Source organism: Pipistrellus kuhlii, unplaced genomic scaffold (assembly GCF_014108245.1).
Source record: "Pipistrellus kuhlii isolate mPipKuh1 unplaced genomic scaffold, mPipKuh1.p scaffold_m20_p_3, whole genome shotgun sequence".
In the NCBI taxonomy this organism is placed as follows: Eukaryota; Metazoa; Chordata; class Mammalia; order Chiroptera; family Vespertilionidae; genus Pipistrellus; species Pipistrellus kuhlii.
The window spans coordinates 344,752-360,320 of record NW_023425529.1 but is presented as its reverse complement, the minus strand read 5'-3'; the positions used below and the strand labels follow the sequence as shown (position 1 = coordinate 360,320).

The window sequence follows — 15,569 nt, the reverse complement described above, 5'->3', positions numbered from 1 at the left end:
GAGGAGGACAGCGCCGAGGAGGAAGAGGCTGATGGCGGCGGAGCTCCGGGAGACCTCGGCGCGGCGGGCACCGGCCGCGGCGGCCCGGGGACGGCGCCGCTAGAGCCGCGAGCGGCGGGATTCTCCGCGGCGGCCGCGCTCGCTCGCTCTTCGCCCGGCGGTGTGCGCCTCCTGCGGGCCTGGGCCCGGCCCGCACCCCTCACCTCTCTGTCCGCATCCCCTCCCGGTCCCCGCGCCGGCGGGCGGCGCCGCGGAAAAAGGAACCCCCCCCCCCCCCCGGCCGGCGGAGCCCCCAGCCCACCCCGGAGCGCGGGGCGGGGACCCGCGGAGGAAGAGGCTTCCCGGGGACTCTCGCTTTTCCTCGCCTGTGGATCTCCGAAAGAATTAAAAATGGCCGAGAATGTGGTGGAACCGGGGCCGCCTTCAGCCAAGCGGCCTAAACTCTCCTCTCCGGCCCTGTCGGCGTCGGCCAGCGACGGCACAGGTTAGTCCCGGCCCGGCCCGGCCCGCACCTCCCGCCCGGCCCGCCGCTCCCGCACCGTTCTTCTCCGGTGTGTGTGAGTGTGTGTGTGTGTGTGTGTGTGTGTGTCCGTCCCCGTGTGTGTCCCTCTCCCCCGATCGCTGTTAAAGGTGTTTGAATGAGCTGGTCCAAGACGTCCAGCAGCCCAACCATTTTCTCTGCCTCCTAATCCATTCGTTGCAACATTATGTCATGTCGATGTGTGTGCTGGAATCGGAGCTGCTCCGAGGGGCCGGAGGAATGCCTTTCTTATTATTGCTCCGTGCAGTTCAGTGTTGGGAATGCCAGTGCATTTGTGCGGGAAGGTTTGGGGGTTTGGGGGCTTTTTTTGTTTTGTTTTTTTTATATATGATTTTACTTTTCATTTTGTTGTTGGTAAAGGAGGAATTGCAAAATCTTTTCTCCTCGGTTTCTCTTACTCTGTTTCCACTACTTTCCACTCTTGAGTATTTTCGTGGCACAAGATTTTTTTCTGTTGAGAATGAGGGTGTCAAAAATAATCATCATCTTGGTTTTATGGATTTATGTGTATGTGTTCCAGGATTTCAGGTTTGACGTGAGAGGTTTAACGTCAGATGTGAAATTTGGTTTGAGTTATTTTACCTATCTCTAGCTTTTTTTTTTTTTTTTTAAGAATCAATATGGAGCGCAGTTCATTTTACGTCTCCAGTCTTTGGGTTAGGACCAAAATGTCTGAAGCTCTGGGTTTTCGGGTTGGGGGAGAGAGGGGTATTTTCTTTGCAGTTCGCAGTCGCTTTCTCTTTGGCTGGGGAGGAAAAGAGGTGACTGGTTTTGTGGCATGAGTTACTTGGAGATCAAGCTAAGAAATGGAAAGCGTCCCGATCATGAATTGATGGGATATGTCCGAAATGTGCATTAGGTTTAGCATCTGTGTGTGTTTACCTTGCTTTGGTTTAAACATGTTTGGGAGATTCCTGTTTAAAAAGCTCTACGAATCCTTTACTTCACTCAGCGCTGGGCTCCCCTTTCTCCAGAGAGAATCCAAGGAGACTTGCTTCCATCATGCCTTCCCCTCTGTTCCTTCGGTGCCGTCCTGGCGGCCCGGTCTCTTTTGCTGTCAGCTGTTCGGGGGGCCAGGATGACGAAGAGGAAGAATGGCTGGCCGCCTGACAGTCCAGGAGATGTTCCCCTTCCTCTGAGCATCTCTGACCCCCACACAGGCTCGGCGCCCCCCCTCCCTCTGCCAGGGAGAGTGCTGATGGAGCTAAAGGCGCCCTTTGAGTTTGCAGAGAACTGGAAGCACGTTTCTAAGGCGGCTTCATTTTAAAGGGTGGCATGTAAGGCTGGAGCACACGTTTTTGTTTCTTTGTTTTAAGGGTTTTGGCAGAGTTCCTGTACTTTAAGATTGTAACATTGGCAATGCATAGGCTTTGGTCTGTCCTTACTCCTTGAAGTTTCTGTAGTCTTCAGGGATTTTTCTTAGCCCTCAGTTCATGCACATAAATATTGTATTCCTTTGCACTTATTAAAGTCACTCAGAAATTTTTATAAATCACGATTAGACATGTCTTCACGAATAGATTTTTGGATTGTTTACTTTTTGTGTAAGATGGTAATGGATTTTACATTTGAGTTAGCCAGTGGCTTGGGATATTTTAGAAAAACTCCTGTGCATTCTCTTGATGACCCCTTATTGGAGTAGCTTAGTCTTGGAGTAATGCAGGCCTGGAAGGAAGACTCTGCTCAGCTTCCAGACACCTCTGTGCATGGCACTGCTGCCTCCTCCATACTCATCTGTGTAGTTGGTAACTGTAGCGAACTCATTCTGGATAGTGTTTCACATGTCTTACACAGAAACGATTTTGCTACTTGATATATCTTTGAATAGTTGTGAGACCCAAATGTATCAAGTGGGTTTTTGTAATAATAATAATTTAAAAAACCCTCTCAACATTGAGATTAACTCAGTCTTGGGACTAAGTGTTTATTTTAGTTAGCTTTCTCTAAATTTTATTGTGAAGCTTAGTTCCCAAACACCCCAAGTCCCCCAATTAAGATTCTATTCCAATTTTTTTTGTTTGTTCATTTTTTAAATCTTAATAGTCTGGGTTTTGTTTTGTGTTTTTGTTATTGTTGTAGGGGTGGGGAGGGAAATGTCAAGAAAATACTGTCCCCCTGTGAACTTGGTTGGTTCCTGTTACATTTTTATTTTCTTATTTTTTTGTCCACTGGTGTGTAGTATAAGTTTGCAGGCAACTTCTAACAGATCCTTCACTTTTAACAACTTTAAATTTTCAAATTTCTAACTTCTACATTTTGAGTTTTGAGTTGTCACCTAGACATTTTATAAATGTGAAAGTAAATTGTTCCTTATATTTGGTTGTGAATTTTATCTAGAACTGGTCAAAATGATGCCATAATTATAGACCACAGAAACTTTATTTTCTTAATAGTATTAGGTAGACGGACCAAGAGTTCGCTTGTGCCAGTTTTATAGGAAGAAAGACTAGAATCCAATTGGGTTGACATTCGAAAGCATTACAAAACAAATTAGCACAGGACTGGTGCAGAGTAAAAATGTGTTACTCAATGATAAAAAAATTTCTAGGTTGATTCAGATAACTTGAGTTAAGTTTAAGTTTTCATTTGTTGGAATGAGTAGGAAGAGATTTATTTTTTAGCTTTTGCATCTTTATGTTCCTGTTTCAATATTTGCCCTTGAGTCATTGAAAGTTTTACTTTACTATGGTTAGGTCAGAACTATTTGATAAATCAAATGACTTATCCCCCCCCCCCCAAAAAAAAAAAAAAAAAGATCATAAAAGTCACTTGTAAAAAAAATTTTGGTAAAATTATTGACAGAAAAGTTAACAGGTAAGTCCTGGAAGAATTTCTTGAACCTGTTTCTAATAACCTGAGCGATGGGGATGATGAGAATTACATGTTGCCTTCACTGCACGCTGGACAAGCACGGGTGACAGCACACAGCACTAGGATCTGGCATATACTAAGTAGGTAAAGATCTTTCTGGTCCTGGTATACTTTTGTGTACCTACTGTGCACTCCCATGTCAGAATTGACTTGAGTTTATGCCTGTTTTTCATTTTAAAGGCACAGGACAGCTAGAATGTAAAATATACTGCATTTTAAATATATATATATGTGTGTATATACTGTGTGTGTGTATATATTTTTTTTTATTTCAGAAAGGGGGAGAGAGAGAAGCATTAATGATAAGAGAATCATTGAGTGGCTGCCTCCTGCACACTCCACACGGGATTGAACCTGTAACCGGCCTGTGCCCTGACCAGGAATCGAACCATGACCTCCTGGTTCCTAGGTCGATACTCAACCACTGAGCTACGACAGCTGGGCTAAAATATACTGCATTGTAACCACAGGATTAATGTACACAATAGAGAAGTGGCAAGGATTTTTTTTTTTTTTTTTTGTAAAGAGTGAGGAAGGAGGTTGGGTATAAGGGGAGGGAGAGAGGAAAAGAGGGGGAAGGCCCTGGAAAAATCAATGTGTGTGTGAGAGAGAGAGACATTAATTGATGGCCTCTCGCATGCACCCAACTTCATGCCCAGGATGGAGCCTGCAACCTAGGTATATGCCCTTGACTGGGGCCAGTGGTCTAACCACTGAATAACACCTGCCAGGGCGTGGCAAGGGTTTTTTAAATGTCCATTTTTACTTCCTCAAATACCATTGGATATTAGCAGTTTACCATCCTAACCAGTTTTTGGTGGAAGCCATTTCTTTTTTCAGCTCTTAAACCTGCCACATTATGTTTTAGTCTTTACACATGAATGTTTACATTAGAGTCCTGCTTCTGGAGTTTTTCAGCTATAGCTCTTCGGCCAGTGAGAGATCACTGTTCAAATTAAAGTGCAAGACATTTTACCGAGTGAGTGCCTTGAACTCTGGCAGTTGCTCATTCTCAGAGCTTTGTAAGCTCATTTATAGGGAGGGCTTCGGGAAAGCTGGCTGTGCTTGATGCGAGTGCAGTGCCTGTTGTTAAATTGTAGTAAATCTTGTGTGTGTTACAGTAGGGAGCCCTGGCCAGCCGGAGTCCATGTTCTGGTGCGGAGTAAGAGATGAGTTGTCACATCCAGCGAAGGGATGATGGGGATGGAGGAAAGGGTTTCTGCCTTGGTTGCCTTTTGGTATTTTCTGTTTTACTTTGCTTTGTACCTTCTCCTTAGTCTAGTCTATAAAAAGGGTGAAGGGTGTGATTAAAACAGTAAATGGAGAATTGGTGCCTAGTGCTGTTTATAGGGGCGTTAAGTGGTAAATAAGAAAGGGGGGGAAATAGCAAAAATGTTGCAGATTCAGTGGGAGTATAACTTCCTGGTATATTTATAAAAGGATTACAGGCCGAAACTGGTTTGGCTCAGTGGATAGAGTGTCAGCATGCGGACCCTTGGTTTGATTCCGCTCAAGGGCACGTACCTTGGTTGCGGGCACATCCCCAGTAGGAGGAGTGCAGGAGGCAGCTGATCGAGGTTTCTAACTCTATCCCTCTCTCTCTCTGTAAAAAAAATCAGTAAAATATATATATTTTTTAAAAAGTATTCCAGGAGTTATTCTGCTAAACACTCATCAATTAATGGAAAAATAAGACATGCTTCTTTAGTGGGCTTTTTTGTTGTTGAGATTTTAGGGTTCTCTCCTTTTAGAATTTTTTAGTTGTGGCTTCATTTGAACCTTGGCCAGGTGGCTTAATTGGTTAGAGCAGCGGTCGCCAGCTGGTGGTCCGTGAGCCGAAAGGTGGCGGCCGCTCGGTCAGAGCATCATCCCCGTGGAACAAGGCTGTGTGTTCCGTGAGAGGATCAGCCAAGGAGTGCAAACGTAAGTGGGACAAGAAGTTCCTTCCTTCCTCGCCCCCTTCCTCTCTCAAATCAATGTTTAAGAAATTAATGAGTAAGGTAAAATTTAAATTATGCCAAGTGTAAAATTTTTACAACACTGAATTTTGCCAGTGATTTTCCCCCCCATGTGATGGATGGTCGTTTTCTTTTAAATTTTCCGTGGGAATTTTTTATTATTCAGTTCTCAAAAACAGGTTTTCAATAGAATAAATATTAATTGAGGTGTTAAGCCTCTTCTAAACAATTTGGATCTTATTTGTTTTTAGATGTAGATCTTTTTAAATAAATGGCCAAGAAGGTAATTAGAAGTAATTTGGTTGAGAGAGAGAGAAATTAAAACTACTGGGGGAAAATGAGTGATTAAAAGATTGTGTTTTGAAGTCAGACTACGTACTAGAGTTCAGATCCCAGGCCTGCCTTTATTAATTGTGAACCTTAGGCCAGTTTCTTAACTTCTCTGTATTAGCTTCCTCACCTATGGCACCCACCCTATAGTGTTGTGGCAAAGAATCAATGAGAATTCTCTTCATCGTATGCTTAAGATAGTGCTTGCTAGAGCATAGTGTGTACTCACTAATTGTTAACTTTTTAACTTCACTACTGAGTAATAATGGTAGATTTTTAAAAACTTAAAATTTACCGATTTTGAGAGAGAGAGGGGGGGGGGGGAAGGGGGAGAGAGGAACATCGATTTGTTGTTTATGCAGTCATTGGTTGCATAAAACTTTGGCATATTAAGATGGCGCTCTGACCAGTTAAGTACCTGGCCAGGGCAATGGCAGACTTTTTAATGACTATGGAGAGATAGAAAAAGAAAGCCAAGTACATGAAGTTCAGAGAGTAGTCTTAAAGTAAGGCTTATGGTGCAGGGTTAGCCTAAGATCACCTACTCAGATTAAATTTTTTGAGAATATAAGAGTGTACAGCAAAGATTAAAATAAAAGTACTACATATACTACTGTCACATAGGATGTCTTCTTTATGTAATTGAAATTAAAAATCAACAAAATTTTACGGCATAATGATAAATCAGAAAACAGATTTTCTTGGAAATGCTTACGATAAGAATGGCTTTTTGCTAAAGAATTGTGTGGTTGAGCACTATTTTTTCTGTTACGTATCTGCTTATCTGGGTGTTAAAAGAATGCTTTCTTATAAAGGAGGAGGAAGGAGAGTAGAAGGAGCAGTGCAGTGCTTCTCAAATTTTTTTGATCACACACGAGAACTATATTTTGCGTGTAAAAACAGAGACCCTGTCTTAGCAAGTGAACACATAATATTACCCTTTTTGTAATATCTGCATTTTTATTTGTAATCATTGCATTTCATAGTTGTGGCCCACTATATTGAGTTCATGCCCCTCTATTGGCTTATGACCCACAATTTGAAAAATATTGGCTTAAAAAAGTTGACAAGGTAACAGTTGTCCTGTATTGGACCAACATTTTCTCTATGCTAGGTATTTGTCTTCAGTACAGGGAATACTCCGAGTATCCTGGAATTTATAGATAGGGGAGGAGAACAACGTTCGAGTCTGGTGTGACCCACACTGTACTTGGAAGTACAGTGTATATTGGCAGAAACAGGAACAACTAGTCTGTAATACTGTGACTCTGGTGGCTGTCTTTGAGGAAATGGTGTCTGGTCTTGGGATCTGAAGGATAGGTGTAGGGTTAGTTAGTAAGAGCAAACCAACCTGGGAACAAGAGAGGATGGCCTGTCAGGTCCCTGTAAGTTCCATCTGGCTGGGAGGAGCAAGAAATGTCCGGAGAGATGAGCAGGGGGCCGATATGCAGAGCTTATCATGCTTATTGGAGTTTAGACTCCATGTTAGCTCTTTTAAATGAATGGAGCAGTATTGTACCTCAGATGATTGGCTAAATGAGGAATTATTTGGATGGGAAGAGGGAAAAATCTGAAGCTGAGAGACCAGTGAGATGGCTGTATTGGGATTCTGGCTGTGATGAGGGTGGCCTGCCTGGATTAGAAGATGGAAAGAAGTGAAAAAGACTTGAGGAAAGGTGACGGTCAACAGGATTTAGATGTTAGGAAATTGCGATGGAGGAATCAAAGATAACTTCCAAGTTTCAAGTTAGGGTAGCTGGATTGGTGAGGCTGCCATTAACTGAAATAGCAAACATAGGAAAAGAATATCTGTGTCTAGCTCTGGGAGGGGTGGTTGATGAGTTAAATTTGGGACATTTTGAAGTGTGATTCTCCTACATGGAGTGGTCACTGTTTTTATTTGGTGTGCCTTTCTTTCACCTCAGCCCAGAAACAATACTACTCACCAAGGCTTAGGCACTCTGAATTAAAGATGAATTAAGTTAGTTTCTTCTCTCAAGTCCTTTAGGATGTGGTGGGGTTGGTATACATGTATACACAATTTTCCCATAAATTATACTCTGCCAGTTTTTAAAACAATCTGAATAAAGGCAGAGAATAGGAATTATTTCTAACAGGGTGGGTTTACTGTATTGTGGGAAAACTTTATAAAGAAATTTAGGGCCCCAACTGGTTTGGCTCAGTGGATAGAGCGTTGGCCTGCAGACTGAAAGGTCCAGGTTCCATTCTGGTCAAGGGCTTGTACCTTGGTTGCAGGCACATCCCCAGTAGGAGGTGTGCAGGGGACAGCTGATCGATGTTTCTCTCTCATCAATGTTTCTGACTCTCTATCCCTCTCTCTCCTTCTCTGTAAGAAAATCAATAAAATTTAAAAAAAATTAGAGTTTGAGAGGTAATTTACTTTTTCATACAAGTAGGAAAGTTGTGTATTTCAGGTGGAACAATACAAGTGATTCTTTTATTATTATTATTGAAGATATAGTCATTGATTAGAGAGAGAGACACACACACATTGATTGCCTCCAGCACCTGCCCCAACAGGGAATTGAACTTGCAAGTTTTAGGTATGTGCCCTGACCAGGAATGGAACGGACAACGTTTCGGTGTACAGGACAGTGCTACAACCAACAGCCACACAGGGCCAAATACTAGCTGTTCTTATGTGATTGGAATACAGACTGTGTGGTAGAGTAACACCATGGAATGGAGACAGATTGAAAAGGATATGAGCCCTTTTATGGAGAAACAGGCTAAGGCATTTGACATTCATCTTACCATCAGGAGAAAGATCTATGAGCCAGGGCAGCGACATGGTCAGGGAAAGTGGAAAGACAATTCTGGTGGTGGTGAACAGAATCAGCAGCAGCAGAAGAACCTAGTGGTAAGAGGACCATGGGTATGTCACTTATCTCTTGAAATGCATTTGTCATATGCATTCATCATTTGTAATTACCAAAGTGAATTTTTTTAAGATCCAAGTTTTGCTTTAGCCTGGTTGCTCAGTTGGTTGGAGTGCCATCTATTGCACCAAAAGATGGCGGGTTCGATCCCTGGTCCAGGCGTGTAGTGGAGGCAACTGATCAATATTTCTCTCTCTCACAATGTTTCTCTCCCTCCTCCCCCTCAGTCCCTTCCTTGGGTGAGGATTAAAATAAAAACTCCAAGTTTTGTTTACCAGTTGACATAATTATAGAATATAGCAGATAGTCCTACCACTACAGAGTTGGATTATTTACAGGTTTGAGTTAATAGGACTCATATTCAATAACAAAATAGTATAATCTTAGGGAAGCCAGTATTAGCGCCAGTTACTGTAGCTATACAATGAGGAATCAGTCATTTCACACTCGGGTCTTCCCTAGCATGGGCAGTGTTCCAAGAGAAGTGAGTAGGATGGATATTTATTTTCCCAATTGCTCTTCAGCCAAAACTGTTCTGCTTTTTTGTTTTGTTTTGTGTATGTTTCCCCCCCCCCCATATAAACACTATCAAGATAATCCTGAAGAATACTTTTGCTCTAGCTTAATAAATATGCTTATTTATATGCTTTAAAATCTTTTAGAATCTTTAAGAGGTATTTCATTGGTTCTTTTTTATTTTTTTAATGTATTTTTATCAATTTCAAAGAGGAGGGAGGGAGGGAGAGAGAGAGAGAGAGAGAGAGAGAATCATTCATCAGCTGCCTCCTGCACATCCCTTCTGGGGTTTGAATCAAACTGCAACCTCCTGGCTCATAGGTTGACACTCAGTCACTGAGCCATACTGGCTGGGTTCATTGGTTCTTAAAACAATTCCATGAGGGAGGGAGACAGAATAGTTTTTTACTTCCACGATTGGGACATGACAGCTCAGTGAGGTCAGCTTGAAGGCTTAAATCCAGGTCTTTAGACTCCTTGAGCAGTGCCAAGTTAGATACCAGTGGTTGCTAATGGCATTTAGGAATCATAAATGCCCAGAACTTAGAGGAATAATCAAAAATAGCAAAAGAGAAATAATGACAGTCAGTGATATAATAACATGAAAGTCAAAGTATATGTGACTTTTTTTTTTACATAGTCTTCCAGTTTTAATCAGTAGTTAAAAGTAGTTTAAAGTTGATATAAGAGAACTTTTTATAAAGTTATACCCAATCAAATACAAGTAATTATAGTATGCAGTTGTAAAATTGCTAAAAACATCTTATTCCATGAGCATATCCTAGGTGCTATAGGAAATGTAAATAATAAATGAGACCCCTTTTTCAGATACTTATAATTTGGTAAAGAAGTAAGATGTACACAAATATTATTTAGCTGTAATAAAAGATGGACGATACACAGTACATAGTTGAGATTGTAACAAAATGAGACATCTTGGGAAATAGGATTACTGGGATCAGAGTTGAAAACCTGAGTGGTAACTACAGTTAGTCTGTTGAATGTATAGGATTACCAGTAAAAAAAGGTAAACCTTTATTTTTCAAGATCTACCCATGTAAACCCTCCTGTTGGCTTCAAAATGGAGCCTAATTTTGTAATGTGAGATCACGCTTTGCATAAACATAAAATAACAACCAAGTGCGTTGAGCTTTAGAATCCTTCTATATGATAAAAGGCTAATATGCAAATTGTCCCCTCGATCAGGAGTTTAACTGGGGGCAGGGCCACCTGGCCAAACGCTAGGGTCCCTCCCCCAGCCCCATTGGCCCGGACCCCACCTGTGCACACATTTGTGCACTGGCCCTCTAGTAAGTTAAATGAAAATCATCAAGACTCTAGGGCCTAGAGTAAGATTTCTACATTACTGAGGTTAATTTCTCCTCAGTGAACTCTATATATGGCTGTTACCTGCTTCTGATATTGAGATGACTAATAAGAATAATACAGTTATTGAAAGTGCCTGATGAAAGTTTGCTCTTATTATTATAAACCAGTCTTAACTCCTGTTAAATTGAATTATTATACTCGATAACATTTTCATATTTTTATGTGTCAGGCAATGTTTTAAATACTTTACACATATTAACTCATTTAATCCTCACAAATAACTTATAAGTATTGAAGTAATAAGCATATGGAAGACCTCTATCCTATTGAATTGAAATTTTCAATACATGGTTTTTACTGGCCATAACTTTCTTATTTATACAGAGTTGGAAACTAGGTTCTTCTGTATATACTTTAGAACCATCTTGTCTGGTTCCCTTAAAAACTGTAAGGATTTTTATTGGCATTGCATTGAATCTTTTGGGGCAGAATTATTTATATATAGATGTCTTTATATAATAACAAGGATTTGTATCCAGATGTTTGGGATATTATTCTACTTATGTAGTCTTTACTTTCACAACTTAACATATATTTTTAGTAACATATTGTTAGATTTTTTTGTTTTGTTTCCCCCATGCTATCATAAATTGTATTAAATTTTTTTCTAAACATTTATCACTGATGTACAGAAATGTAGTTTAATTTTTTAATGTTTGTGGTATATTTAATCACTGTGCTACCCTCTCACTATTTCCATTTCTTTGCTTTGGACTTTCTATATTGATTTATCTCCATAAAATAAGTTGTGTTTCTTCTCAGTCTTTTAACTTATCTTTTTTTTTTTCTTTTTTCTTTTTTTAATATTATTGAGTAGAAGTGGCTATCATGAGTATCTGTTTTGGTCTGATGCTAGACTACTTTTAATGTTGGTCCATTATGCATATTCGCTGTCAGTTTTTAGGTTTTGGAAGAAACTATCAATTTAAAGATTTTTTTAAAATGTGATTTGGTATTGAATTTTATCCAGTGCTTTTCTTGTTCCACTTATTATGCTTCATTGGTTGGTTCTTATATGTGCCCTCACCAGGGGCTCCAGCCTGAACCTTAGTGCATCAGAGTGATGTTCTTGCCGAGTGAGCTCCGGGCCAGGGCCTCCAGTGCTGTTCTTGCAGCTATTGAGATTAACCTTATATTTTCTTCTTTGTTAATATGGTAGATGACCATCTATGTACTTATAGATGGTCTAAGGTTCCATTGCAAACCTTTCCCCTTGGATTCCTGAGATATCCCAACTTGATCAATACATTTTTAAGGCACTAATGAACTGGTTTGCTTGCTTTTCTTTCAAGGGTTTTTGCTTCTTTGTTCATAATTTTTACTGGCTGTTATGATTTTTAGAGTATTCTGTTTTTTTAAGATATATTTTTATTGATTCCAGAGAGGAAGGGAAAGGGAGAGAAGAGATAGAAACATCAGTGATGAGAATCATTGATCAGCTGCCTCCTGCACGCCCCCTCCTGAGGATTGGATCACACCCAGGCATGTGCCCTTGACTAGAACCAAACACAAGACCCTTCAGTTTGCAGGCTGCTGCTCTCCACTAAGCCAAACCCGCCAGGTTTTTCTATTTTTCCATTTTCTAGAAGCTTTTTGTGTAAGATGAAGTTGTCTTTTCCTTGAAAGGTCTGAAGGATATGTCCGTAGAAACATTTAGATCTGGTGTTTTTTTTATGGAAAGACTAACCAATGATATATTTTTGTTAATAGTAATGGGATTATTCAGGCTTTCTATATCTCCTCCTTTTAAACTTTTTTTTTTTTTAATATATTTTATTGATTTTGTACAGAGAGGAAGGGAGAGGGATAGAGAGTTAGAAACATCGAGAGAGAGTCATCGATCAACTGCCTATTGCACACCCCCTACTGGGGATGTGCCCGCAACCAAGGTACATGCCCTTGACCGGAATCGAACCCGGGACCCTTCAGTCCACAAGTTGACGCTCTATCTATTGAGCCAAACCGGTTTCGGCTCCTTTTAAACTTTTTAAATGGGAAATTTCAATTCAGTAGGACAGAGAACTTCCATATGCTTATTACTTCAAGTTACCAGTATTTTTGTCTGCCTTTCCCCCCGCCCCCGTCTTTTTACAACTGGTTTGAATCAGAACTTAAACAAGGTATATCTAGTTGTTGACTCTCATTTGATATCTGTTCTCATTCTCTTTTTGCATTGATTTGTTGGAGAAACTGGGACATTTATTCTTTATAATTTATTTTTGATAAGGTTTGGTGAGTGTTTTATCAGGAATTCATTTATGTCTCTTCAAATTTTTTTGTATGAAGTTGATTAGTATTGTTGCTTTCTCATTTTATTTTTTTCTTCTTAATTTTCCCAGAAGTTTATTACTCCTTCAAATAACCAAATTTTGGTTTGTTGATACCTTCTCAGTTGCATCTCTGTCTTTCTCAAGTTGATAATTAAATGCTTTTTTATCTTTTAAAAAAAATACGTTGCCCTAGCCGGTTTGGCTTAGTGGATAGAGCGCCGGCCTGTGGACTGAAGGGTCGCAGGTTCGATTCTGGTCAAGGATACATTACTGGGTTGTGGGCTTGATCCCCAGTGGGATCGAGCCAGTCAATGATTCTCTCTCATTGATGTTTCTATTTCTCTCTCCCTCTCCCTTCCTCTCTAAAATAATAAAAATCTATTTTTTAAAATATATGTTTGTTTTTTTTTAATTTTTTTAAGTGAGAGGAAGAGATGGGTGAGAAACATGGATTGGCTGCCTCCTTCATGCCCTCTACTGGGGATCAAATTCCCGACCTTTTGGCACAGGGTACCTTGCTCAACCAACTGAGCCACACCGGCCAAGCTGCTTTTTATCTTTGATTATCTTCCTGCTATATTCGGTTTCTTTTCCGATTTCCTCTTTAATTTGTCACTTAGGTATATGTGCATTTTTTTTAATTTCTAAATGGGCAGAGATTTTTAATTTTTCCTAACTGTGCAACTGTAAAAATACATTTCTTTGTATACTTCTGGGGAAAAGTAGGATGCAAAATTGCTCATAAAGTATGTATGATTCCAGTTTTGTGAGTTATGTAAGTAAAAATGATTAAGGAAATATATCAGTATATTAAAGTCTTCTTTGAGTAATGATATCAGATATGTTTTAAGACTTACATTCCAAAACTATTCATAAGATACCTTTTATTCTTTTTTTAAAAATGTATTATATTGACTTTTTTTTTTAAGAGAGAGCAGGGGAGAAGGATAGAGAGATAGAAACACATCCATGAGAGAGAAACATCTTCACTGATTGGCTGCCTCCTGCACACTCCCACAGAGGAGTGAGCTGCAACCCAAGCATGTGCCCTGACTGGAATCCAACTGGTTCCTGGCTCGATGCTCACCCATTGAGCTACACCAGCCGGGCAAGACTCCTTTTATTATAATGTGTGGGCACATACGATTTTTTTCAGAAGGAGAGAAATTCTGTAAAAGTCTGGGTTCTAATCATGTCCTGAGATCCTGGGACCATTTGGTTCAATTAAAATATGACCAAAATGCTTACCTGTGTTAGGCATTAGGCAAGGTGATAGATTTGTGCTTTCCAAAGAGGTACAGGATGGGTCAGGAGTGGATGGGGAGGGGAGAGAGAGACGGGACACTTAACAGTTTCAGTGCTGGGATAGAATGCTGTAAGAACTGGAAGGGCATGCAAAGGAGTTAGTTGTGCTTAAAAGCAAGATTGGTTGGACCAAATAGATCACTTACAGTGGAATCTTCTTGTCTTCAAGCAATGAACTATTTTTAATGGGATAGTCAGTTGTAGAGTCAGGTATATTTAATTATTAAATACCCAGTAATGCCTATTTAATATGAAAACTACCTGGAGAATTAAAAGGGAAGAAAACTCAGCAGTAGAGAGAGAGAAAGAAAAAAAAACTCAAATACCTAAATACAAACTTTTAGCAAGTATTGTACTGAGATTTTAGTCCTTCTTCTTTGGCCTTATTTAAATACAGTTCATTAAGTGTTTAACTTTGGTATGATCAGACATTCTCCTATTTTTAAATATGCAAATATCAAAAAAGGCTTTTTAGTATAACATGAAAAACCTCAATACAAATACATAGTATTCCATAGAGTGCGGTGTAGAAATGTAATGTTTATCAATAACAAAATATAAAGCAGTTTTTAATTTTGATTTTGTCTAACTTTACCTTTTCTCTTGCTTTCAGATTTTGGCTCTCTATTTGACTTGGAGCATGACTTACCAGATGAATTAATCAATTCTACAGAATTGGGACTGACCAATGGTGGTGATATTAGTCAGCTTCAGACAAGTCTTGGCATGGTACAAGATGCAGCCTCTAAACATAAACAACTGTCGGAATTGCTACGGTCTGGTAGTTCCCCTAACCTCAACATGGGGGTTGGTGGCCCAGGCCAAGGCATGGCCAGCCAGGCCCAACAGAACAGTCCTGGATTAGGTTTGATAAACAGCATGGTCAAGAGCCCAATCCCCAACATGGGGATGGGCACGAGTGGACCAAGTCAGGGTCCCACCCCCCCATCTGCAGCAGGTCTGATGAGCAGTCCGGTAAATCAGCCTGCCATGGGAATGAACACAGGGATGAATGCTGGCGTGAACCCTGGAATGTTGACTGCAGGCAATGGACAGGGGATGATGCCCAATCAAGTCATGAACGGTTCAATTGGAGCCGGCAGGGGACGACCTAACATGCAGTACCCAAACCCAGGCATGGGGAACGCTGGCAACTTAATAACTGAGCCCCTGCAGCAAGGCTCCCCCCAGATGGGAGGACAGGCGGGCCTGAGAGGCCCCCAGCCTCTGAAGGTAAGTGCGCGCTGCCCGTGTGTTTTTGGTGTTCCAGGGTTGGAGGGAGGGGTAAGGTCAGGTCACTTATTTTTATTGTTCGTATTTAATCTTCTTACATTGTGTAGCATTTTCCACGTATTTTTTTGCTAAGGCTCTATAAATCCTAAGTATAGTTACAAATTTTATGGAGCTCTTCTGTTAAGTAAAACATTTTACACAGCTAATTGGTATACCTTCACAGTTTGTTCCAAATTTTTGCCAGCTAATTCCTATT

General features: G+C 40.4%; 1 protein-coding gene across 5 annotated transcripts in view; it reads left to right on the top strand.

Annotated features, from left to right (window-relative positions):
- Positions 1-268: 268 nt before the first annotated feature.
- The window catches only part of EP300 (E1A binding protein p300), a 68,467-nt gene continuing 53,166 nt past the window's right edge, over positions 269-15,569 (top strand). For 3 of the 5 annotated variants that reach the window (XM_045587450.1, XM_036454640.2, XM_036454638.2), the window contains exons 1-2: positions 269-484; positions 14,694-15,313. In XM_045587450.1, the coding sequence (XP_045443406.1) occupies positions 391-484; positions 14,694-15,313 (714 nt within the window). In that variant the 5' untranslated portion in view covers positions 269-390. The remainder of the gene's footprint in view (positions 485-14,693; positions 15,314-15,569) is intronic. The other 2 variants (XM_036454639.2, XM_045587451.1) reach the window with 2 other exon arrangements.